At 42.9% G+C, this 27,842-nt stretch overlaps 1 protein-coding gene across 7 annotated transcripts in view; it reads right to left on the reverse strand.

Annotated features, from left to right (window-relative positions):
- Nucleotides 1–27,842, reverse strand: part of LOC134345523 (synaptotagmin-16-like) — a 188,694-nt gene that overhangs the window by 22,543 nt on the left and 138,309 nt on the right. For 3 of the 7 annotated variants that reach the window (XM_063046340.1, XM_063046322.1, XM_063046313.1), the window contains 4 exons: nucleotides 16,328–16,552; nucleotides 15,636–15,892; nucleotides 4,386–4,829; nucleotides 867–1,056 (listed from right to left, as the gene is read on the reverse strand). In XM_063046340.1, the coding sequence (XP_062902410.1) occupies nucleotides 867–1,056; nucleotides 4,386–4,829; nucleotides 15,636–15,892; nucleotides 16,328–16,552 (1,116 nt within the window). The remainder of the gene's footprint in view (nucleotides 1–866; nucleotides 1,057–4,385; nucleotides 4,830–15,635; nucleotides 15,893–16,327; nucleotides 16,553–27,842) is intronic. The other 4 variants (XM_063046358.1, XM_063046331.1, XM_063046305.1 and 1 more) reach the window with 2 other exon arrangements.

The following is a 27,842-nucleotide window of genomic DNA, read 5'->3' on the forward strand; positions in this document are numbered from 1 at the left end:
AATGGTAGTGAGGGAGGAGATTATAGGGGCAGGTGTAGCACTTGTTCTGCTTGCAAGGATAAGTGCCAGGAGGGAGATCAGTAGGGAGGGATGAATAAAGAGGGGAGTCCTGGAGAGAGCAATCCCTGTGGAGGGAAAGATGTGCTTGGGGGTGGGATCCCGCTGGAGATGGCGTAAGTTCTGGAGAATTATGTGCTGGACACCGAGGCTGGTGGGATGGTAGGTGAGGACAAGAGGAACCCTATCCCAGGTAGGTTGGCGGGAGGACGGGGTAAGAGCAGACGTATGTGAAATGAAAGAGATGCGATTGAGGGAAACATTGATGGTGGAGGAAGGGAAGCCCCTTTTTTTTTTGGAAGGAGGACATCTCCTTCATTCTGGAATGAAAAGCTTCATCCCAAGAGCAGATGCGGTAGAGACGGAGAAATTGAGAGAAAGGATTGGAATTTTTACAAGTAACAGGGTGGGAAGAGGTGTAGTCCAGGTAGCTGTGAGAGAACATTTCATCAAATCGTTTACAAGGTGTGGATGACACTGGCAGAGATTCCAAGCTCCGCATACCCATTTAATCTTACTGGCAGTTCCAACCCCAGTTAAGAACTAAACACGTTGATAGATCTGGAGTCACATACATTCCAGACTAAGTAAGGATGGGAGGTTTTCAAACCCTGAACTGGACCAGGTGGGCTGTTATTACAGTCCTGTTCTGCTTGTGTGGAAATAAAGCAAAACATGACAAATTATGGCTGAAAATGAAAAACTGAAGAGGCAGTTCAGCTTCATACATAACAGCTACTAAAACATAGAAATCCCACAGCACAATACAGGCTACAATACTCTGCTACAATAAACTTTATTTCACTCACCAGGCGGCCTGTTCAGAGCCAAGTTCCGAAAGTGACTACCTTTAATTATTTCAACAGAAAGCCTTCCCGTTGTGGCATTGTATGACAATCCAACAAGCAGTTCTGGGACTCCACCGTGTGAGAGCGATTGCGTGGATGAAGCACTGTCACTGTGAGAGACGCCAGACAGGCTGATCTGTGAACCTCCACTCTGTGGAGCAGCAAAATATTACTTGTCAACTACAATAGCAAACAAACTGCCCGAAAATCACTAATCCCCAACCCCTGTCAACTCATCACTGGCACATCCCGCCTCACCATGGGTAGGTTCGACAGGATGTCAACATTTGTCATTGAAGTTCCCCACCATGTGAGCCATGCCATTTTCTCAGAGCTACCATCAAGCAGGAGATACAGACGATGAAATCTCCCACCACTCAGCTAGGGAAAAGCTACATCCTGAGCTACAAACTTCACGATATAAACCTGCTTCTGACTTCCCTTCAACCGTTCAATTCTCGAACCAACCTATGGTAACACTATGAACACTCTTGCAATACAATAGGATTCGATTTTTTTTGTTTTAATGGTATTCACTCTTGTATAACTTTGTACTGCATAATTAATGTGATGTGCCTATGATACTGCAGGAATGAAGTTTTTCATTGCAGCTGTGCACAGATGTACTTGTGCACGGGCCAATAAACTCGATTTTGAAAAAAAAAATGACTTCAAACTCCCAGGCAGTGGTTGGACATAGTTTTTGGGTCGGCAGTTGTTTCCAAGGCTGTAATGCAAATAGCATTACTCGAACCAGCGCAGCTGAATCACCAAAGGTATGCTTCCTGACTAGAAATGTAACACACTTTGTGAGGGGGTTGTGGAAGGACAGGACAGCCTATGATTTTCCATCTGTTTCAAAGGAAGCTGCATTCTGCAAAAAGGAACATGCAAAGAAAATGATCAGGTAGATGAGGAATTGCTTTCCTTCTTATTTGACTGCTACCTTTTTGTTTCTATTTCTCTCTTTGGATCTCCACTCTCCTTTGATTATTTCCTTCTCCATCTCTGATTAACCTTTGTTCCTATTCTCCCCCTTCTGTTTCAAAATGGGGATGAAAAGTACAGGGGGACAGTGACAAATGAAGCTGCACTGGGTTGCAAGCTTCCTGTCCCAGTGCAATTTGTGGGCAAACCGCAAGTTGAAATACTGGCCAGTTCCTTTCCTTTCATCCCTCCTCTCCATTATATCCTCTGCCTCTCACTATAAAAGCATGGCAGTGTGGTAAGTAATGAGTCCCACACTCTTAATACTATTCTGACTTTCTCACAATGTTCTTTTTCAGACCGGTGATCTGTTGCATTCCCCGTCTCGCCTCCTTACCTCCACTGTTTGCCTCACCCTCGCATCCCCACAATGGGGAAGTGGGAGGGCAGTTCCAGATCCTGTCACCTCCATCTTCTGGGCTTATCCACCTCCCTTCCCTATTCCTTCAGGAATTCTCTTTACTTTCTCTTTACTTTTTGAATGTACTTTCAAAAATATAACTCTTGTTTAGAAGATCTCAAATTTGTATTATAAAGGTACTCCCCTTTCTTCTTTCTCTCATATATAAGTGTCAGTAAGTGGAATGTTCATATTTTTCAACTGGGAAGATATGAATTTGATAAGTAGATAATTTGCAATTGTGTCTCATAAAATTGAAATTTAAAACTTGTTAGTGCATCTAAATGAGAATCAAGACTCTCAGCTTAAGATGCTATCTAATATTTATAGAACACAAAACTAAAACTCTAATAGTTATGTAATGAGTACAGTCTGTATTTTTTTCACTCTCACACATATGCATGCATTGCTGATATAAAACTTCAATGAGAATTCCATACGAGAAAAATCTTTTGAAATATGATCTCCAGATTTTCTTTCAAATCGTTTGAAAAACAACTGAGCAGAGTCTTAGAAGTGGAAAAGAAATACTCCAGCAGTCTGGCTGGAATAAATCACGATATACTCTACAGATCTAGGTCTGCAGTATGCACTTGAACCATCCTATAATTAGCTGTGTTCAGTCACGTTTTGTGGTAAAAGTATGAAGTGTATCTGGAAGAGGCTGAGGCCTTTCAGTCTAAGCTTTAGAAAATACAAAAGACAATTTTAATGGATACTACAGTACTCCTTTTTTTCTGTTTACAATCTGGAGGGGCATAGATAAAATGAATGGTCATAGTCTTTCTTCCAGGGTGGGGGGGCAGGGTTTAAAACTAGAGAGCATCGATTTAGGGTGAGAGGGGGAAGATTTAAAGGGAACCTGAGGGGCAACTTTTTTCCTGCAGAGGGTATATATGGTATACCCGCTGCATGAAGGGTATATACAACAAGCTGCCAGAGTAAGTCGTACAATCACAATGTTTAAAAGCTATTTGCACAGGTACATGGATGACAAAGGTTTAGAGGGATATAGGTGAGATGCAGACAAATAAAACCACGTCAGATAGTCAACTTGGTTGGTACGGACAAGTCGGGTCAAAGAGCCCATTTCTGTGCTGTATGGCTCTCTATAACTCTATGAATCTCATTTTGGCCATTAGAAAGTTCAGCTAAGAGAAAGACAGTGGAGTAAATTCTTTGATAATACTCATGAGGTAAAGGGGATTCCATTCAGTGACGTAGCCATCACAACAAACGAGTCACAAAAAAGAGCACTGGATGTTCAGAGGCCACCCACATGTCAGAGAGGTACAGCAGAGAACTGAGACCATTTTAACTTAGACGTCTTAGAAAATTATAGCAAACTATAAAGTACATAACTTGCTTAGAAATGAAAATACTTTTGCTATAATTGTACTGTAACTAAATCAGCTTCCCAACTTTATTGTGTAGAATTACCATTCCTACCAATGGGCACATCTGCAATGAATATTCACTTTCTGTTTGCTGTTTAGATTATAATTGTCCTCTTTATTCAATATGTGACTATTATTCTCCACAAAATTTTGATTACAGAATAACATATTTAAACATATACAAATATTGAAGTAGCTTGCGATGGAAAGGACCATGTGTAGAGTTTTTTTTAAGTTTATTCATCCCCTGCTCTCCATTCTATTCTGGTAGGGTACAATTTCATAATTTAATATTACCTCATCTATACTTTCTAGGTGTGCTGTTCACGGCTAGGAATGACCTACTATTGGCTGACTGTATGAAAAAGGAGTTTGAATGCCATCAATGCCGACAGTATATCTATTGAATTTAGGTTAAATAGCAAGAAAAAGGAGGGGACAGAGATAATTTTCTCCTTCCTATGCTCAGAGCTTCTACCTGAAATTCACTGCTTGAAGAGGTTACTTAGCTGCAACTAGTAAAAGACACCTAGACAAAAGCAAGATTTGTTGGGCCGCAGGAAAAGGGCAGTGGGGTGGGAAGGCTCATTCAAAGATTTGACACAACCACTATGGTTCCTTGCTTGCTGTGCAATTCTATTCTTGCTGCAGAAAGTATCTCTGAGTTTCAGTCACTTAATCGGTCATTGTACTTACAGTTATGTTACTCCTTGGCTCCAGGAGTAAGGACACTTCCATTTCCCCTTCTTGATTTAGATTCTTGAGGTAAAACAATTTCTCCCCCATCATTCTCACCCGGTTCATCTTCCTCACTGCGTACAGGCGGAACCGGAGAGCAGAACAGTGGAGCTCCTCGGTCACCAACTTGTGAAACCTGAAGGTCTCATTGAAGACAGGCGTGGGTCCTCGCTGGATGCTGGTTTTGGAGCGTTGCTTCCTGCTAGGGAGGAGGACTGCATGTACCTGCCATGCACTAGCGCCACTCCTGTCCTTATCTGGGATGTCTTTAGCAGTGATTATTGTAACTTCCAGTTTGTGGTCGGAGGGTTTGTAATTGAATATGACGTAGAGGTCTCCGCATTTTGAAATTGGTCCAGGTAGCTCCTGCTGCTGAGGGGCTGCAAGGCTGGCATCTGCATCCTAAAATTGATTAAAGTCTTTGGGTTAATGCACATGTGAGTTACAAAGCTGTATCCCCATTGTTCTTCCATCTATAACTAGATTATAGTCTGAGGTAAAGGATTTTTCTGAATTGGTATTTAAAATTTTTGCTGCTATAAAATATTAAACCTGGAGCTTACAAAGTAAATGCCACCGAACTACAAGGCACCGAGGAAGGATGTAGGTGTGATCCACAGTCCAAGCCAGGTTAACTGATACAGTCAGAGTAACTACAGGGAATGCTGCAAATGGCCATTCATCAGCATGTCAAGTGACCAGCGTAAGTATTCTCTGGAAATGGTGGCCTGCTATCACATACCTCTCAGGCTTTCATAGGGAAGACTACATGAGTAGGATGTAAGAGTGCCTTGGCATCATCTCAGCATAGGGTCATGCTTACTACAGAGATTGAGTAAGTTTGATTAATAGGACAGGATATTACAACCCCTAAAGTTTCTGCACTTCACTTGACTTGAGTGGAAGTAGTCCTTGAAGATGCCCAGTAGATGATGTTACTACCATTACGACACATCTTCAGTTGTGTACCTCGACATCACTGAGTGTTTCGGCCTTTTATCACAAGAACCCTCAGCCGAGGCAGGGCCACGACAGGCTGATCAGACCTGGGTGTGTGTCACATGGTTAGTCTCTAGATGGTCACTTGGCAGCCCAGACAGCACCCCTTCTTTTCAACCACAGCCAGTGACTGCTCATTTCGGCGGCATGAGCAAGTGCTTTGATTGCCTTCCTATGGGCCTGCCCTCTGACCCCTACTTCCCTCAGCAGCCTTACGGTGTAATGAAACAGATACTAGTTTGTATTGACTTTCATTCACAAGTGTTGTCTAAACAAATGAAGCAAAGCTGCAAAAGAATGGAAAATGAAAAAAACAGACATGGATTTCTAAAGCACCTTTCATAACTTTGAGACATCTAAAAACACTTACAGTCAATGAAAGACTTTTCATAAATGTAGTTTCTGTGGCAATTAAGCAGCACAACTGCCAACTTGTGCACAGCATGGTCCTAAAAACAGTGGTGTTATCACTGTTAGAAATTCAGCAGGTCAGAAGCATCTCTGGAAAGGAATAAATTTCAGGCCAAAACACTTCAACAGAACTCAGACTGAAATGTCGATTCTTTATTCTTTTCGTGATTTGCTGAGCTCTGCCAGCATTTTGTATGTCCTGCTCTGGATTTCCAGCATCTGCAGAGTCTCTTGTGCTTATGTTGTTTATTCTACTAACTGAGGAATAAAGCTGGTCTGATCATCAGGAATAACTGCTCAACTCCAAAGCCAAAGGGAACAGGTTATTTTCTGAAAACCTTGGTTAATGCCTTATCTGACAGATAACTGGGCAGCAACCTGTCAGCGCTGTCCCAGAACATCAGCCAAGGTTTCATGGCTCAGTGTCCAAAGATGGAAGCCAGAACACTAACAACGGGTACAAAGCGGCCAGAAACACAAGATAATCAACTGGAACAGGAATGGGTTGAAAGCCTTGAAATACTTCATTGGAGATAAAATCAAGCAGACATCATCTGCGACTCTTTTTCTCAAATGATGAGAGCAAGCAATGATGAGAACAGTTGTAGGAACATAGAACGTAGAACAGTACAGCACAGTACAGGCCCTTCGGCCTACAATATTGTGCCGACCCTTAAACCCTGCCTCCCATATAACCCCCCCCCCCGCACCTTAATTTCCTCCATTTACCTGTCTAGTAGTCTCTTAAACTTCACTAGTGTGTCTGCCTCCGCCACTGACTCAGGCTGTGCATTCCACGCACCAACCACTCTCTGAGTAAAAATCTTCCTCTAATATCTGCCTTGAAATTCCCACCCCTTACCTTAAAGCCATGTCCTCTTGTATTGAGCAGTGGTGCCCTGGGGAAGAGTCGCTGGCTATCCACTCTATCTATTCCCCTTAATATCTTGTATACCTCTATTATGTCTCCTTTCATCCTCCTTCTCTCCAAAGAGTAAAGCCCTAGCTCCCTTAATCTCTGATCATAATGCATACTTTCTAAACCAGGCAGCATCCGGGTAAATCTCCTCTGTACCCTTTCCAATGCTTCCACATCCTTCCTATAGTGAGGCGATCAGAACTGGACACAGTACTCCAAGTGTGGCCGAACCAGAGTTTTATAGAGCTGCATCATTGCATCGCGACTCTTAAACTCTATCCCTCGACTTATGAAAGCTAACACCCCATAAGCTTTCTTAACTACCCTATCCACCTGTGAGGCAACTTTCAGGGATCTATGGACATGTACCCCCAGATCCCTCTGCTCCTCCACACTACCAAGTATCCTGCCATTTACTTTGCACTCTGCCTTGGAGTTTGTCCTTCCAAAGTGTACCACCGCACACTTCTCTGGGTTGAACTCCATCTGCTATTTCTCAGCCCACTTCTGCATCCTATCAATGTCTCTCTGCAATCTTCGACAATCCTCTACACTATCTATAACAACACCAACCTTTGTGTCGTCTGCAAACTTGCCAACCCACCCTTCTACTCCCATATCCAGGTCGTTAATAAAAATCACGAAAAGTAGAGGTCCCAGAACAGATCCTTGTGGGACACCACTAGTCACAACCCTCCAATCTGAATGTCCTCCCTCCACCATGACCCTCTGCCTTCTGCAGGCAAGCCAATTCTGAATCCACCTGCCCAAACTTCCCTGGAGCCCATGCCTTCTGACTTTCTGAATAAGCCTACGGTGTGGAACCTTGTCAAATGCCTTACTAAAATCCATATAGATCACATCCACTGCACTACCCTCATCTATATGCCTGGTCACCTCCTCAAAGAACTCTATCAGGCTTGTTAGACACGATCTGCCCTTCACAAAGCCCTGCTTACTGTCCCTGATCAGACCATGATTCTCTAAATGCCCATTGATCCTATCTCTAAGAACCTTTTCCAACAGCTTTCCCACCACAGACGTAAGGCTCACTGGTCTATAATTACCCGGACTATCCCTACTACCTTTTTTGAACAAGGGGACAACACTCACCTTCCTCCAAACCTTCGGTACCATTCCGGTGGACAATGAGGACATGAAGATCCTAGCCAGAGGCTCAGCAATCTCTTCCCTCGCCTCATGGAGCAGCCTGGGGAATATTCCATCAGGCCCCGGGGACTTATCCATCCTAATGTATTTTAACAACTCGAACACCTCCTCTCCCTTAATATCAACATGCTCCAGAACATCAACCTCACTCACATTGTCCTCACCGTCAAGTTCCCTCTCATTGGTGAATACCAAAGAGAAGTATTCATCGAGGACCTCGCTCACTTCCACAGCCTCCAGGCACATCTTCCCACCTTTATCTCTAATCAGTCCTACCTTCACTCCTGTCATCATTTTGTTCTTCACATAATTGAAGAATGCCTTGGGGTTTTCCTTTACCCTACTCGCCAAGGCCTTCTCATGCCCCCTTCTTGCTCTCCTCAGCCCCTTCTTAAGCTCCTTTCTTGCTACCCTATATTCCTCAATAGACCCCTCTGATCCTTGCTTCCTAAACCTCATGTATGCTGCCTTCTTCCATCTGACTAGATTTTCCACCTCACTTGTCACCCATGGTTCCTTCACCCTACCATTCTTTATCTTCCTCACCAGGACAAATTTATCCCTAACATCCTGCAAGAGATCCCTAAACATTGACCACATGTCCTTAGTACATTTCCCTGCAAAAACATCATCCCAATTCACACCCGCAAGTTCTAGCCTTATAGCCTCATAATTTGTCCTTGCCCAATTAAAAATTTTCCTGTCCTCTCTGATTCTATCCTTTTCCATGATAATGCTAAAGGCCAGGGAGCAGTGGTCACTGTCCCCCAGATGCTCACCCACTGAGAGATCTGTGACCTGACCCGGTTCGTTACCTAATACTAGATCTAGTATGGCATTCCCCCTAGTCGGCTGTCAACATACTGTGACAGGAATCCATCCTGGACACACTTAACAAACTCTGCCCCGTCTAAACCCTTGGAACTAATCAGGTGCCAATCAATATTAGGGAAGTGAAAGTCACCCAAGATAACAACCCTGTTATTTTTGCGCCTTTCCAAAATCTGCCTCCCAATCTGTTCCTCGGTATCTCTGCTGCTACCAGGGGGCCTATAGAATACTCCCGATAGAGTAACTGCTCCCTTCCTGTTCCTGACTTCTACCCATACTGACTCAAAAGAGGATCCTGCTACATTACCCACCCTTTCTGTTGCTGTAATAGTATCCTTGACCAGTAATGCCACCCCTCCTCCCCTTCCCCCCCCATCCCTTTTAAAGCACTGAAATCCAGGAATATTGAGAATCCATTCCTGCCCTGGTGCCAGCCAAGTCTCTGTAATGGCCACTACATCATAATTCCATGTATGTATCCAAGCTCTCAGTTCATCACCTTTGTTCCTGATACTTCTTACATTGAAGTACATGCACTTTAGCCCTTCTACATTACCACCTTTACACCCTTTATTCTGTTTCTCTTTCCTCAAAGCCTCTTTACATGTTAGATCTGACTTTACTCCATGTACTATACTTGCAGTTCTCTCATGACCTTTATCCTCCTCCACCTCATTATCTGCTCTAACACTCTGGTTCCCCTCCCCCTGCAAGTCTAGTTTAAACCCCCCCGGAGCAGCACTAGCAAACCTTCCCGTAAGGATGTTCGTCCCCCTCCAGTTCAGGTGCAACCCGTCCCGTCAGAACAGGTCCCACCTTCCTTGGAACAAAGCCCAATTATCCAGAAAGATGAAGCTCTCCCTCCTGCACCAGCTCCTTAGCCACGTATTTAGCTGCATTATCTTCCTATTTCTAGCCTCACTAGCACGTGAGGTTGCAACCCTGGAAGTCCTGTCCTTCAACTTTGCACCTAACTCCCTAAACTCTCTTTGCAGGACCTCCTCCTTTTTCCTATCCACGTCATTGGTCCCTACATGGACCACAACATTTGGCTGCTCACCCTCCCTCCTGAGAATACCGAGAACTTGATCTGAGATATCGCGGACCCTGGCACCAGGGAGGCAATAGACCGTCCGGGATTCTCCATCTCTCCCACAGAACTTCCTGTCTGTCCCCCTAGCTATCAAATCCCCTATCACTACTGCTCTCCTCTTTTCCCTCCTTCCCTTCTGAGCTGAGGGTCCAGTCTCGGTGCCAGAGACGTGACCACTGCAACTTGTCCCTGGTAGGTCGTCCCCACCAACAGTATCCAAACGGAACAGGCGCTACAGCCCATGATATTTGTGTTAACCATGGTGCCAAATTAAACTAAGCCCATCTTTCTGCACATGACCCATTTTCCTCCATTTCCCGCATGCTCATGTGCTTATCTAAATGCATCTATTGTGTTCTCTTTCACCACCACCCCTGGCAGCCTGATCCAGGCATCTACCATTCTTTGTGTAAAAAAGGAACTTACCCTGCACATCTTCTTTAAAGCTTTGCCTTTTCACTTAAAGCTCTGCCCGCCAGTATTTGACATTTCTATCATGAGAAAAAGACTTGGACTAACTGTTTCATCTATGCCTCTCATGATTTTACAAACTTCTGTTAGGTTTCCCCTCAGTCTCTGATGCTCTGGGGGAAACAATCCAAGTTTGTCCAACCTCTTGATGTACCTGTTCTGCACTCTCTCCAAAGCCTCCACATTCTTTCTGTAACGTAATATTTACGGGCAACCTGAAGGGGAACTTCTGGTGTGAGTGTGGAACTGCACAACATACTCTGAACCAAAATTTCATATACCTGCAACAGCTTCGTTACTCTTATACTCGATGTCTCAACCAAAGAGGGCAGGCATGCTGTATGCCTTTTTCACGACCCTCTCTATTCACGGAACTATCGATTTGAATCCCAAGAACCTTCTGTACAGCATTGCTTCCATAAAGCAGGGAGTGGAGGGAAATGGTTCTGCCATTGTGTTGTACACTTTCCTCTTTACATTTTGCCTCCTTTCCTGACATTTCCTTCTGTTGCAGTCTCAAAAGCCAAGTAAAGAGAAGCTCTTGAACAAAAGAGGATAATTGCACTCTTCTAGCGAGATGTTCCCACAATCAATAATCTTACTTTAAGGCTTCTTTATCTTGTTATTTCATGCTTTTATTATTTATTGTTATTTATTTATATCTGCATTTGCACGGTTTGTTGTCTTCTATGCTCTTCCTCTTTAGCTGATCCTGTTTACAGTTACTATTCTATAGATGTACTGAGTACACCAGCAGGAAATAGAATCTCAGGGTTGTATGAGGTGATATGTATGTACTCTGATAATAAATTTTACTTTAAACTTTGAGATCCAGCATTATCTGGTGGTTTTAAATCACAGCTCAGCTCAGTCCTGTGCACCTCATGCCTCACTCACTGACTGATGCTTCTTCAGCAGGACCCAATTCACAATCGTTCAGTTTCTTGACACAGGAATCAAGGTGCACTTTGGCAATAAGCAATGAAGAATACATCCTTTGTGCCTTTTTTTAAAAAAAAAACTGCTGCTTCCACTGCAAGGATCAAGAATCAGTTCCTGTAAATAGGTCTATCAAAGTAATTAGCTCAAGAGCCTTGAAACTGTGCCTCAGAACGGCATCCGGTTACCAAATCAGAGCATTAAATACATGAAGGGTGCTTGACAGAAGAATAAAAAAAAGTGATCAAATATCACATGAAACTAGGAACAGCTAATCCAGTGTATCAACTTACATAGCCTTCCAAAACATTTTAGAACTGTTGGATTAAACAATACTTTGTTCACCAGTTCTCACACAGATTCATTCTCAGGCCCTTTCTTTGAAGCTAGAAAGGGAGAGCAAGGCTTGTAAAAAGAAAATGAAGAGAATGCTATCTGAAGACAGGTTTTGAACAGAGGTTGGAATTGGAATTGGAAATGGAATTGGTTCAACGTTGTCACATGTGGTGATTTGCAGTGAAGCGCTTGTCTAACGTACTCTTCCTTCACATCACATCATCCCCCATTGCAATAACACATGGAGTATTGCATACAGTTCTGTTCACCCCACTACAGGAGGGATGTTGAGGCTTTGGAGAGGGTGCAGAAGAGGTTTACCAGGGTGCTGCCAGCTCTAGAGGCTGGATAAACTTGGGTTGTTTTCTCTGGAGTGCTGGAGACTGAGGGGAGATCTGATACAGGTTTATAAGATTATGCGAAGCATAGGTTCAAAAGGGATGTGAGGGGTAAGTTTTTTTTTACTCAGAGAGCCGCGGATGCCTGGAATGCGCTGCTGGTATGGTGGTAGAGGCAAATAGAATAGAGGCTTTTAAGAGACGTTTGGACAGGCACATGGATGTAAGGAAGATGGAGGGATATGGACATGGTGTAGGTAGGAGGGATTAGTATTTGAGAGTTTTTGATTTTCTTCTTAGTTGGGTCGGCACAACATTGTGGGCCAAATGGCCTGTTCCTGTGCTGTACTCTTCTATGTTTATTCAGAGATACAGTGCAGATCAGGCCTTTCTGGCCCAACACACTGCACCGCCCATTAACCCATCTATTTAACCTTACCCCAATCACAGGACAATTTGCAATGACTAATTAATCTAACGGACTGTGGGAGGAAATCAGAGCCCGTGGAGGAAACACACGCGATTGTAGGGAGAACGTACCAACTCCTTACAGATAGCACCAAACTCCGACCCCCTAAGCTCCCGTGAAACAAGGTAAAACAACATCGATGCAGAAGGAAGTGTACTAGCTACAGAGAAAGTACTGTGCAGCTAAACAATAAGGTGTAAGCTCACAGTGAGGTAGATTGAGGTCAATGCCCAACACCTGAACAATGCTGAGACTTGGCATTTCTGCAGTGACCTCTATTTGGTTAGCCAAGTAACACACACACACACACACACACACACACACACACACACACACACACACACACACACACACAAAATGCTGGAGGAACTCAGTGGGCCAGGCAACATCGATGGAAAAGAGTATAGTTGAAGTTTCCGCCCGAGACCCTTCAACAGGACTGAAGAAAAAAAAGATGAAGGGTCAGAGTTAGAGGGTGGGGGCAAGGAAGGGAGAAACACAAGGTGATCAGTGAAACTGGGAGGAGGGGGAGAGGTGGAGTAAAGAGCTGGGAAGTTGATTGGTGAAAGAGATACAGGGTTGGAGAAGGGGTGAGTGTAATAGGAGAGGATTAGAAGGCCATGGAAGAAAGAAAAGGGGGAGGAGCACCAGAGGGAGCTGATGGGCAGGTAAGGAGATAAGGCAAGAAGGAAAAGGGAATGGGGAATGGTTAGCCACTCTCCTTTTCTCTATCAGCACACTCAGGATCTACTGCCATCCTTGGACGATGTGTTACAGGTAGCATATCTTTGACTACAGTCGAAGTGACAAGTTAGGAGGCTCCCACAGGATACCAGTTCTGCCATGTTATAGAACAAGAAGGGGTCAGAGATGCAAATTCCAGCTCAAATAACCTAATTGGATTGCTTTGCAAGGAACGAGAGCTCTCACCTGCAAAAGGCCAAATGGCCTCCTGTGAACAATGAGCTAAAGTTGTAAGGAAATTAGTGCAGGCTTACAAAAAGATCCCTCTTTCCTGCTGTGTCTAAGGTATCAAGTATGGTGAGAACAGAAGAGACTGTATATATACAGTAAATATTGTAAAAGGAATATTACATCTTAAATTCTTAATATCTATTATAAAAGGCAGAAACTACAGTAACATAGCTATGAAAAACAGAATACAAAAAAAAACATTATTCCATCTCATTCTAAAATTCCTGTAGATGTCTGTTGCTGAATGTGATTTCATCGTCTTTATTGGGATTAGGACATCATTGACAAGGCCAGCATTTAATGCCTTTCCCTTAAAAGGCAGTGGTGAGCCAGCCCCTGAACCAGTGCTTGAGGAGGTACTGCCACAGTGCTGTTGGGTGGCAAGTTGCAGAACTTTGATCCAACTATGATGAAGGAATGGTGATATATTTCCAAATCAAGAGGCGATTTACCAGGATGCTGCATGGATTAGAGAGCATGTCTTAATGAGGATAGGTTGAGCAAGCTACAGCTTTTCTCTTTGAAGCAAAGGAGGATGAGAGGTGATTTGATAGAGGTGCACAAGGTGATTTGAGTCACAAATTGAGTGACAGCCAGAGAATTTTTCTGAGGGCAAAATGGCTAATACGAAGGGACGTCACTTTAATGTGATTGGAGGAGAGAATTGGGAATGTCAGAGATAAGTTATTTTTACACACAGTGCTAGGTGCATGGAACACATTGCTAGGGGTGGTGGTAAAGATAGATGTATTAGGGACATTTAAGAAACTCTTAGATAGGCACATGGATGATGATATAGCTTAGTTATTATTTTTTTCCTTTTGTATTTGCAGTTTGTTGTCTTTTGCACATTGGTTGCTTGTCTGAACCGCTGAGTGTGGGTTTTCATTGATTCTAATGTGTTTCTTGTACTTACTGTGAATGCCTTCAAAGAAATTAATCTTAGGATTGTTTAAGGTGACATATATGAACTTTGATAACAAGTTTACTTTTAACTTTGAAATGGAGGGCTAGGTAGGAAGGAAAGGTTAGATTGATCTTAGAGTAGATTAACAAGTTAGCACAACATCGTGGGCCGAAGGGCCTATACTGTGCTGTAATGTTTTCTATGTTCTAGAGGTCTGCAACTTGGATGCGAACACTCAGCTGCTGGCTTTCATATATACCTACAGCCCTTGCCCTTCTAGGTGTAGAGGTTGTTGGTTTGGGAGTTGTTGTCAGATGAGTGTAAAAAAGTAACAGCAGTGCACTTGGTACATAGAACACACTGCACTTACTGTGCACAAATGCTGCAAGGAATGAAGGCGGAGAGCAGTTGATGAGGTACCCATCAAATGGGCAAGAACTGCCAGTTCTCTGTAACTGCTTTCAAATCTGTAGCTACTCTCAGGATTGAGTACTCTCAGGATTTAGCCACTCTCAGGATTGGCTATGTCTCACAGAGGATCACTGCATTTTTCATCAGTGTTCACTGAAATGTACTCAGGAGTGGAATTCTAATAAGGTCCTCCTCTCGAAATGAAGTCTGTGTTCCTTGTTATACAACACTACTTGCAATATCCCCAGGTGTCAGAGTGCAGAGCAGAAATCCTGATCTATATTTTTCCATGTGGGACAATAGGAAAACACAATTTAAAAATCCATATATTCCAGCATTTTATAGATAATTCTTCTTCCCTTATCTCATTTGGACAATAGGAAAACAACTGCTATATTAAATCTCATTTCACCTGGAGGACTGTATTGACTACATACAAATAACATGTAAAAAATGCATAAGTGTGGCATAATATTTCAACGGGAATGGGAGGAAAAATTAAATATTTTTAATTTACATGTTCTGAAAGGGATTCATCAATTTTCTTTGTATTTAAAACTTTGTTTAACAACTGATATTTTTGTGTGACATAGGGTTCTAAACCAGTCAGGAAAAGGAGAGATAGGGATGCTTGTGACTGAAATTCCAGCTCAGTTTCATATCTCCCAATTGGCAATCGTGTATCAGACTGCTAAGTTATTTAGCCTTCTTGTTCATTGTTGCCGCTGTGATTTCCGATGTGGAGATAGCCACCGTGTGTTCGCAGTGAAGAAAAACATGCAAGATAAAGAGCAAATAAACTGTTGTGAAAGTACACATTGAATTAGAGCCAATTAAATTAATGCAACACTCTAATTTATTTTACCCAAATAATGGAAGTAGTGAAAGAAACTAACACATAATTATTCCCTGGAAAATTACAGAACTTTAAGGCCTTACCTCTGGACTCCAGGCTGAGGAACTGTCAGTCTTGTCATTTCCTTCATAGCCTTGATTATCAAAGTTGGTCCCTTGATCTGGATTTCCCTCCTCTGTTTGCTGCATCCCGTGATTATTGGCTGGAGTCCCAGCTGCTTCATCAGAGATCCTTTGACGGTCAGCTCCATCCTCAAATCCCATGGCTGAGCTCATAGACAACTCGTCTTCTTCATAAGAGTGGTTATCTTGAAAGCTAAACTGTTGCTGTCTATCTGTGTCTAAGCAAGCAAATATGGACAATATTTTGAAAGAATCAGGAAGGGAAAGATCTTTAAAAAGCATTCTAAACACCAGCAGACATAAGGATACAGCACCCCCTTAATCGCTGACAGCTCACAAACAAATAAGCACGGAGAAGAAAAGTCAATAAAGAGTTTGCTTTCATTCAACTCAGTAATCAATACAATTAGAAAGCAGAAATAGTTATCTCACATATGCAGTACTGAACTGCTATGGTTCTGGTAGCTAATATTATCAGTTATATTTCATGCAGTGTAGACTTTTTTTCTCCTTTTGTGACAGCAGATAGAGTCATTACTGAAAAGCGTGGAATAACTTAAAAAATGCGAGAAAACACATTCAAGGTTGCAAGCCGCAAAGGAAACCAGCAAAATGTTCAGAAAACTGTGTGACCTTGTAATTGCATTACAAACCATGCATGGTACCTTCAACTTCAGAGGCCTCAGTGCTGAATTCTTCGTGATTCGAAGGTAAACGATTAAATTTCTGCCTACGCTCTAAACCCGCCTGTGTCACTTTCTCTGATATTGTAGACCGGAAACTCTGGGATCTCGATACTGAGAATTCAAACTGTTTGATCACTTCCTCATCGCTGTCTGTAGATGTGGTCAACTCCTCATCATCCCCATAACTGTTCACTAGGGAGAGAAAGAGAATACAGCCCTTCCGATGAAAGAACTCTTTCTGTGCAGACTGCTGCTCCATATGTAGACAGAGCCACTCTGCAACCTCAAAATAGGCTTCTATAATGCTGAAAGTAACACTTTACATGAACTTCCTTATTTTTCAGCAAGCATTTTTATATTTGTAAACAGTATTTCTATTAGAAGGCAAAGTATTACACATTTTAGTTTGACTTAAAGAATACAATCTAGTGGACCAAATCTCTCCTCTTGTAGCAGTCCAGCCACCCCAGAAATCAATCTGGTAAGCCTTTGTTGTATTCTCTCAATAACATTCTTTCTTTGATAAAGAATCCAAAACTGCTCAAGTGCGGTCTCACCAAAAGCCGTATAGTCATAGAGTCCTACAGCACGAAAAGAGGCCCTTTGGCACAAATGGTCCATGTCAAACAAGATGCCCCATCCAAGTCAGTTCCAGTTCTCAGCATCTGGCCCGTAACCTTCGAAACTTTTCCAATCCATGTACCAGTCCTACTGTCTTTGAAAAGCTGTTACTGTATCAACCTTAACCACTTCCTCCGGCAGCATTCCATGTACATATCACCCTTTGTGTAAAACACTGTCCCTTAAGATCCTATTAATCTTTCACCTCTCACCTTAGGTTTACGTTCCTTAATTTTTGATACGCCAGCTCTGAGGGAAAGATCTGCGTGCATTCACTCTGTCTATGCCCCTCATGATTTTAAATACCTCCATAAGATCACCTTTCAGTACCCTACGATCGAAGGAATAGCCTGTCCAACCTCTAACCATAACTCAGTCGCTTCTTCACCACCCTGTCTACCTGTGACTCTCCTTTCAGAGAGCCATGTATCTGTACTCCAAGATCTACTCTATCCTACAATATTCCCCTGTATGACTGTAGCGAGATATCTTGTGCAACCGACAAATCATGTGTCTTCTTAACGGTTTGCTACATCTCTGCCTGCTTTCAGTAACTAGTGTACAGGAGCATACAAATTCCTTTCTATTTCAACATTTTCCAATTTATTGCCTATCAAATAATATACTCTTTTTTCTGTTTTTCTTAACCAGAATTTGATAACTTCACATATATCAACATTTTACTGCAAATGCCATGTACTTTCCATTCCCTGGTCCAAATCCCCTTGCAGCCTCTTTACATCCTCCTCATTTTCCCACTCCATTTCACTTCTAAGGTTCAGCAGCCATGTACTCTTACAGACATTAAGAAATATTTTGCACCTTTTGGGAAAGTTACAAGCACCACTTGTGCCAGGAGTTATTTATGTCTCCATAATCACTATCATTTCTGTTACAGAGCAAACTGGAAGACCAAGAAGACACAAAAATCTGATAGCACGTACCAGGCAGGCACAAGAACAACCCCTATGCTATAAAATGACCACTAAATGGTTTTCTAGTGCAAGTTGGACTCTTGACCTCACAATCAATCTGATTATGATCACCTTATTGGTTCCCTACATTGCCCTTCCACTGTAATCGTATCACTTTATTCTTCATTGATATTGTTTTACCTTATTCTGCCTTAATGTCCTATGCAATGATTGGATCTGTATGAACAATATGCAAGAAAAGGTTTTCCCTGTATCTCAGTATAGGTGACAATAATAAACCAATTCCAATTTCAATTCCAATTTACCCGTTTCCATTCCCATTTATTCCCCTCTGACCTGCAGCTTAGTGTTACTTTTTTCCCTAAGACCACATCGAATTATAGAACTAACAGTTTAGCAACTGGCCCATTAATTCTCAATCCACAATCCTGTACTCTGACTTTAATAGACTCACAATCTGTACTGCCACTCTCCAGTTACAATACTTTTGCCTTCATTAAACTGTTGTGGCCCACAAGCCCAGAGCCTGCAGTCTTTCGGAGTGCACGGCCACTACCTTCTCAACACCACTTCCTTGTCAGTGAAGCACTTTTGTTTAACTCCATGATTAATTAACAACTAATAAATTAATGTTTATTATCACCAAATGAGTTTCAGGTTTACTTCCTTTGTTCCCCCGTTGAAATAGCAACCGTTTCAATAGCAAATCCCTGTAACAACATCCAGACAGCCAGCTCCCAGCCATATAGTTCCCCAAAGCTTCCAGCTGTTCATTCCTTTAACCTGTTTAGCATATTCCTCTTCATCACATAGACTGATTCTTGCCAACCACTTTCTAAATTGGAGAGTGTCAATCCACTTTTATTAATATACAGTACAGTGCAAAAGTCTATATATAGAGCTAGGGTGCCTATGACTTTGCACACTACCGTCTTTGTTAATGTGGAGTGGAGAGTGAGCTTGTAAATCTGCCAGGAGCAAAGCATGCTGGGAATGGCGGTATGTGGACCGCCAGGGGAGGAGTGTGGGCCAGGTGGCCAAGAAGGAGTGCCAGTGGGGGGGAAGGTGTGGTGCCGGTGCAGACACACCCAGCCCTGAGACACTAGGCAAGGTCATTTGATTCCAGATAATTGACTTATTGATCATTACAGAATCTCTCCCTGGTGCTTCCCATTCCCTCCCCTCTCCCTTCCCCTTTTCCCAACCCTATCTCTGTCCCTTTCCCACTGTCAGTCCACAACAGCGAGCCATATCAGAATCAGGTTTATCATCACTCACACATGTCATAATTTTTTTTTTGCAGCAGTACAGTACAATACATAAAATTACTACAGTAGTATGCAAAAGTCTTAGGCACCCTTGCTATATATATATGTGTCTAAAACATTTGCATGGTAGTGTAACATCTAAATAAACAGCACAATTTCAACCTTAATAACTAGATCAATTGTTTAACCCGAAGTACTAAGGAGCTGTCAAAAATGAATTTGTGCTTATAACAAACATAAGAAAATCTGTAGATGCTGGAAATCCGAGCAACACACACAAAGTGCTGGAAGAACTCAGCAGACCAGGCAGCATCTAGGAAAAGAGTAGTTGACGTTTCGGGTACCGCCGAAGGGTTTTGGCCTGAAACGGCGACTGTACTCCTTTCCTAGATGCTGCCGACAATACATGCTCCAAAGCAACAGAAAGGAATTGCTACATAAACTCAGTCAGGATCAAGCAGTAAAATAATGCTGACTATTAGCAGAATCTATTTAATCCCTGTGGACAATATTAACCATCATGGTTTTGTTTCTTCCTGTAGTTACTATTTCCACCCAGTTACAAAGGGACACTTCATATCATAGTCAATGGATGACTCCTACTTGAGTTGTAGTTCCTTATGGTACGCTGCCTTCCCACAAACAGCATAAGATGCTCGGCCAACCATCTACTCATGCCAAAAGGGAGGAATGTTGGCCAGGACATGAGAACAGTTCCATTCTCTTCTTTAAAGATGGTACAGTATCATCCAGCTTACAAGGACACTGCCCTGCACATGCTTTACCCTGCATAATCACGTCAGGAAATCATTGATACATTTCCTATATTATTGTGAGATACACTTCTAAAGGATTCATGTATTATATCTTAAATAGTAACCGTGGGAATAGGTCACTCTCTGGGATACCCAACCACTAGTTTACAGAACAAATACAAACTTTTTTTCTGTCACTTGACTCTGTTGTACACTTCCTGCATTTGGATATCAGATATGATTTCTATGTTTTGTTGCTGCTGTCAGACCTGGCATTTTATTGCTCCTTTTGTTACTCCCTCAGGTTTTACTGAACAGATCCCTTTCTCCTTACAATCATCTTCACTTCTCTATAATAATTACTGTTTAGAAGCATCTGTACAAAGTTATGCCTCACTGAGCTTCTGTCCAAGATAGAAGTTAAATAGCTGGCGCCTATTGCTAAACCTGAGAGCTGCGTGCTAGGACTTGGGAACTGGAAATATAGATCATTTCTAAAACTAATGCTTGTCCCAGGTTCAGATACACATTCACATTCAGATTGATTTATCACATGGACATCAAAACATACAATGTTTAACACATTGCTTGTGTTAACAACTGACACACTTAGGGAGAGCTGGGGGCAGCTCACCACACATTCCGACACCAGATAGATTGCCCGCAATGCTCGGCAGAACAACAAAAAACATAACAAAACAGAATACATCAAACAATAAAACAACAACAGCAAAACAAGATCCTTTCCCCGCCTCCCACCTACCCACACACTCACATGGGCGTTCTCCAACCCCAGGACTGGCTGGACCTCCAGTCTCCAATCTCCAAGCTCTAGACTTCCAATCGACCTTCAGGCTTCGAGCTTCGGTATTGGACCCCAGACCAGTCAATGACGGGATCCCAAACTCCAGGCTTTCATTTGCCATCCATGTCGCTGGGCATTAAATACGAGGTGGAGGCCTGGACTCCAGATGCCCTTTGTTCCCACGTCCATATTGCTGGACTTCAAGTACAGTGCAGAGGCCTAGACTCTGGATGTCCTTTGTCACCCATCCATATCACTAGACTTTGAACATGGAGCATGGAGCAGAATCCTGACCTCTAACCCCTCCAGCACTGTCCCTAAACCTAACCTGACCACTAACTCCTTTTTCTGTCCACAAAACCATCCCTACAAACTTAAAAAAAAGACAAAGTCTGGGACACAATCGCGATGGAAACCACAGCTCAGTGTCATCTTGACTCCGCCTTCAGAGCAGGCGACAAGGCAGCCCTAACAACAGCGAGGGCCAAACAGTCCCAGGCCATCAGAGGGGCAAAGCGTGCAGACGCCCAGCGAATCCACAGCCACTTCCAGGACAGTGGCAACACGCGGTGCATGTGGAAGGGCATTCAGGACATCAGCAACTACGAGACAACACCACCTGCCTGTGCTGGAGATGCCTCCCTCCCAGGTACGCTGAACAACTTCTACGCTCGTTTTGAGGCGGAAAATGACGTGGTGGCGAGGAAGACCACCCCTTCTCCCAATGACCAGGTGCTGTGTCTTACCTTGGCCGATATGAGGAAAATTCTATGCAGGGTCAACCCACGGAAGGCTGCTGGACCAGACAGTATTCCTGGCAGAGTGTTTAGAAGATGTGCAGACCAGCTGGCAGATGTTCTCACTGACATCTTCAACATCTCCCTGAGCAGCACCGTCGTTCCTACGTGCTTCAAGGCCACCACCATCGTCCCCGTGCCAAAGAGGTCTTCAGTGTCCTGCCTCAACGACTACCGTCCCAATGCTCTCACATCCATCATCATGAACTGTTTCAAGAGGCTCGTCATGAGGCACATCAAGACCCTGTTGCCTCCCTCACTGGACCTCCTGCAGTTCCCATATCATCCCAACCGCTCAACAGACAATGTCATCGCTACTACCCTCCACCTGGCCCTCACCCACCTGGACAAAAAGGACACATACATTCGAATATTGTTCACAGATTTCACTTCAGCATTCTACACAATTGTTCCTCAGCACCTGATTGGAAAGCTGAAACTGCTGGGCCTGACCACCTCCCACTGGAACTGGATCCTAGACTTCCTGACTGGGAGACCTCAGTCAGTCCGGATTGGAAGGAGCATCTTCAACACCATCACACTGAGCACGAGGCCCCCCAGGGCTGTGTGCCCAGTCCACTGCTGTTCACTCTGCTGACTCACGACTGTGCTGCAACACACAGCTCAAACCACATCATCAAGTTCGCCGATGACACGACCGTGGTGGGTCTCATCAGCAAGAACGATGAGTCAGCATACAGAGAAGAGGTGCAGTGGCTAACATACTGGTACAGAGCCAACAACCTGTATCTGAATGTGAACAAAACAAAAGAGATGGTTGTTGACTTCAGGAGGACACGGAGCGACCACTCTCTGCTGAACATTGACGGCTCCTCCATTGAGATCGTTAAGAGCACCAAATTTCCCAGTGTTCACCTGGCGGAGAATCTCACCTGGTCCCTCAACACCAGCTCCATAGCCAAGAAAGCCCAGCAGCGTCTCTACTTTCTGCAAAGACTGAAAAAAGTCCATCGCCCATCCCCCATCCTCATCACATTCTACAGAGGTTGTATTGAGAGCATCCTGAGCAGCTGCATCACTGCCTGAATCAGAAATTGCACCATCTCGGATTGCAAGACCCTGCAGCGGATAGTGAGGTCAGCTGAGAAGATCATCGGGGTCTCTCTTCCCGCCAGTACAGACACGCTGCACCCGTAAAGCCAACAGCATTGTGAAGGACCCCACGCACCCCTCATACAAACTCTTCTTCCTCCTGCCATCTGGAAAAAAGCACCAAAGCATTCGGGCTCTCACGACCAGACTGTGCAACAGTTTCTTCCCCCAAGCCATCAGACTCCTCAATTCCCAGAATCTAGTCTGACACCAACCTATACACACACACACACACACACACACACACACTCAACTGAACACCACTCCCTTAGCAATTTTTGCTCATTTCTTTCTCAATTCCTGCTAAAACATTGTTTACATTGACATCTACATCATTTATTATTGTAATTTGTCCTTTACTGTGCCTGTTGTCTTGTTTATTAATTATTGTAATGTCTTGCACTGCTCTGTGCACTTTATGTAGTCCCGTGTAGGCCTGAAGTCTAATGTAGTTTTGTGTTGTTTCAGGTAGTCTAGTGTAGTTTTGTATTGTTTCAGTTAGTCTAGTGTAGTTTTGTGTTGTTTCAGGTAGTCTAGTGTAGTTTTGTGTTGCTTCAGGTAGTCTAGTGTAGTTTTGTGTTGCTTCAGGTAGTCTAGTGTAGTTTTGTGTTGTTTCAGGTAGTCTAGTGTAGTTTTGTGTTGCTTCAGGTAGTCTAGTGTAGTTTTGTGTTGCTTCAGGTAGTCTAGTGTGGTTTTGTGTTGTTTCATGTAGCACCAGGGTCCTGGAGGATCATTTTTTTCATTTTTACTGGATACTGTACCAGCAGTTATGGTTGAAATGACAATAAAAACGACTTGACTTGACTTGACTGTCCACAAGAATCTTCATTGAAGAAAAACAATTGTAGAATGGTGCCTCCTTTATTAAATGTACTAGATTTTCCTTACTCCCTACCATCCCAACCAAACCTCTCACAAACAGTCCAGCCCATTCCACCCCACCCCACGTTATATAGAACCACCCCTCCCAACTTCAGAGGTCAAGCACGCAAGACTGATTCAGTTGTGCTTGGGCATTGTGTTCAATGGAGTATTGCTGTAAAGGGCCCCAGGACAACACATGCAACACTTCTAACAGATGCAACACTTCCTTGGCCATGTACACTTCCTGCTGGGGCCACTTATGTTGTAAAACAAGACAATGTTAAAGCCTGCTATGTAAGTAAACTACTTGAACGTTGCCACGTTCAGCTTTGGAATCACTTTAGCACCTGAAGCCCATTTGTTGCCCCACCATTATTCCTTAAATAACACAAAATTGCTCTTACATCATTACGGTACTATTAAGATACCAGGGACAGAAATACGAGACACCACTAGAAAGACTTGAACGACTTGCATTGTGGTTGCCATGGCAGAAGTCTGAATAGGGATTATTATTAACCTTCATCCTATTGTCTTTCTGACAGTCCGTGAAACACTGAGGCCCTGTAGCTTCTCTGCAACTTTCAAGTCTGTGTTCAAGTATGCAGATGATTTCAACTAAAATGGATTTTTATGAACCTTTATTATTCCTCAACGGAAGCGTGGAATTGCCTGTGAGAATTGAGCTAGCAATTCATTTCCAAAAAAAAACCTTAAATCCTTTGAATTCTGAATGCAACGTCCCTACAGGGATTATGATTTTAACTGAACCAGGCAAGATAAGTAAACAGCTATTTTTTGTCCTCAATACTGGTTTTTTAAAAAATCTATTAGAATGCTTAACTTTCAAATACCCTCTGAAGTTCTGTACAACTGGTAGAATCTCAACTTGTGATGTCTTGGAAATTCACAAGTACAAGTAGATAGAGCCAGGGAAATGGAGACATTACTGCCCAGTGTTTTAAGAGAGGTGCCAATATGGTTAAAGTAAAAGATTGTAGAAATGAGTTCTCACTTACAGCTTCCATTGATCTATGCTGGCCTAGATAGAACATCCTCTGTGCCACCAATGACAACAAACGGATGGTATGCTGCTGGGCAAATCAGGCTTTGTGCCTGGGCCTACTGGCAGAAGTTTTATTTGCACATATGACACAAGACATCATTGAGCCTCTACAATTAAGTGGACATGAGAGGGCACAGTTTTAAGGTGCTTGGAAGTAGATACAGAGGAGATGTCAGGGGTAAGTTTTTTACGCAGGAAGTGGTGAGTGCGTGGAATGGGCTGCCGGCGGTAGTGGTGGAGGTGGAAACCATATAACCATATAACAATTACAGCACGGAAGCAGGCCATTTTGGCCCTCTTAGTCCATGCCGAACCCTACTCTCACCTAGTCCCACCGACCTGCACTCAGCCCATAACCCCTCATTCCTTTCTTGTCCATATAGCTATCCAATTTAACTTTAAATGACAACATCGAACCTGCCTCAACCACTTCTGCTGGAAGCTCATTCCACACAGCTACCACTCTCTGAGTAAAGAAACGATAGGGTCTTTTAAGAGACTCCTGGATGGCTACATGGAGCTTAGAAAAATAGAGGGCTATGGGTAAAGCCTAGGTAGTTCTTAGGTAGGGCTATGTTCGGCACAGCTTTGTGGGCCAAAGGGCCTGTATTGTGCTGTAGGTTTTCTATGTTTCTATGACACTGGGATTTTCCAGTACTTGTTACACCATTTATAAAGGGAGCTATGAAATTAATGGAAACAAATTTCAGGAGTGTAACTTAAAGGATGTAGGTCACCTGTTGAGTGCAATGTTTGTATCATTCATAGGATGTGGACACCACATGACACTAAGCCATATATTGTTCATGACTATTCTCCTGGGAATTGAAGGGGTGGCTAATAGTCAACCACAATGCAGGACATGAACTCACTTGTATGCTGGACCAGAGAAAGCTGGCAGACTTCCACCCCAAAGTTCATAAATGAATTTGCTGGGTTCTTACAACAATCCAGCAGGTTCGTGCTTACCGTTATGGGACTGGCCTTTTACTTAAAATAGCAAATTCAATTTAAATACCCCAGCTCCTATAGTGGAACTGAAAAAAGCAGAAGTCTAATCCATACTTCTGACTACTAGTCCAGTAATTTAACTTTTGAGCGAAGCAAAAATCCAAATTCGACCTCTGTACTTTGAAACAGGGGTCAATAAGATGGTTTTATATAGAACAGAAAGCCTCAGGCACCCATGGATATAAACAATATCAGCATGTTTACCTGAAGTCCGAGAAAATCTGCATGTGTGTGCCAGTTAGCTGTTTCAGAGCAGTGACAAGAGCCATTGCAAATTACAATGACACTTGATCACAAGTAAAGTGATTTAGTACTTAAATTTAATCTTTGGAACAGGATTTGCTCTGGAGTTTTAGAGGATATAAGGAAAAGGCTGTTGACAGAGAAATTGATTGTTGGTGGGCATTGAAAATGACTGACGGGGGAGTTGAGAAGAGATATCATGGCCAGGAAGGAATGAAGACTGGGTAAACTTTGGGATTGGGTGGTTGGATATCTGGGCGAGAAAAAAATTCAGGGTCATCAAGGAATCAAAAGACTGGCAAGAGGGACTGGTCTTTAAGAGATCATGGAATGAACACTGGTTGGGGTGGACCAATGGCAGGTCTGGGGTCAACCTCAGAGGGGTCTCAATCTCCAGAGTCTTCCTGGACAACTTGGTCTATGTTCACCTGCAATGGTCAAAATGAAACATTTCACAAGGAACAATCGCACTTCATTAACAAATGGTGCAGATCGTGAACACAGCGCAGCACATCGCACAAACCAATCTTCCATCCTTGGACTCACTTTACATCGCACGCTGTTGGAACCGTGCTGCCAGGATAATCAAGGACACGACCCACCCAGCCAACACACTTTTCATCCCTCTTCCCTCCAGGAGAAGGCTCAGGAGCTTGAAGACTCATACGGCCAGATTTGGGAACAGCTTCTTTCAAACTGTGATCAGACAGCTGAACGGATCCTGACCCGGATCTGGGCCGTACCCTCCAAATATCCGGACCTGCCTCTCGGCTTTTTTGCAGTACCTTACTTTCCATTTTTCTACTTTCTATTTAAGATTTATAATTTAATTTTTTAATATTTACTAATTTTTACTATTTTTAATATTTAATATTTGTAATCCAGGGAGCGGGAAGCGCAGAATCAAATATTGCTATGATGATTGTACATTCTAGTATCAATTGTTTGGCGACAATAAAGTATAAAGTATAAGAATCCACATTGGACAAGCCCTGCCGTATCACTCCAGGAAGTGCCAACCAGAATTCCAGCGTAACAGTACAGTCTGAAAGTGAATGCTATCACTATTCAGACGGCGTGCCGCCAAATTTCAATCATGCATCGCCAAATAAAAGTACAATGTGATGCAAGTTTGAGGGCAATGTTGTACTCCAATACAAATCAAAACATTAAAAAATGCATAATGCTTTGAATATAAAACAAATGTCTAACTGAATAAACAGTGATTTAATAACGCATTGGGAATCCTTTTCAAGATAATCACAATTCAAGGTACAGTTCTACTTTTGTATAATGAGACAAGAATTGTTTTCACCAAACTATAATCTTCCTTTCCCTGCTCTTTAATTTTCATCCAATTAGTGCTCTCACTTGGTGAATCCCTGCTGGTTTCCTGGAATGATTCCTACTGAATAGATTGGGATCATTTCTGCAATGCCTTTTTTATTCCATTTGTCTTCTTGCTGTTGTATATCCACCATATTATTGTATTATTCCATATACTCCAACAACCTTTAATTCCTTCTTAGCCTTGGAGGCAATATAAGTACATCAAATACACTTGGCAATCCTAGTCCAGGCTGCCACACATTAAATGGTAAGCACTTGTTCACCGGAGAACCTGCTGCCTAGCGTACTTGGAAAGACAGCATCTGAAGCAAAATTCTTGCACCGAAGGAAGTCCACTGAGGAACAGCATTAAATGCTTGGGGCTGCTCCATTAATTTTGGAGCATTTTGCAATGGAAAATGGAAGAGCCATTTGGTAAATTTAATCCGGACAACAAAGATCTATTTTAAATAAAACAAAGTTCTGCATACTGATGCAAAAGCACTTGTTGGATGCAAAAGTCATTCATTAAATTGGATCCAAAATGTCTGGTGATCATTCCGGCTCAAAACATTACTAACCTGTATTAAGTTGCAGAATCCTCTAAATTTAATAATGTAATCAGCAAAGGCTGCATTCCAAAAAGCAAATAACTCTGTCAGGAAAACTAAGCAC

Source organism: Mobula hypostoma, chromosome 1 (assembly GCF_963921235.1).
Source record: "Mobula hypostoma chromosome 1, sMobHyp1.1, whole genome shotgun sequence".
Lineage (NCBI taxonomy): Eukaryota > Metazoa > Chordata > Chondrichthyes > Myliobatiformes > Myliobatidae > Mobula > Mobula hypostoma.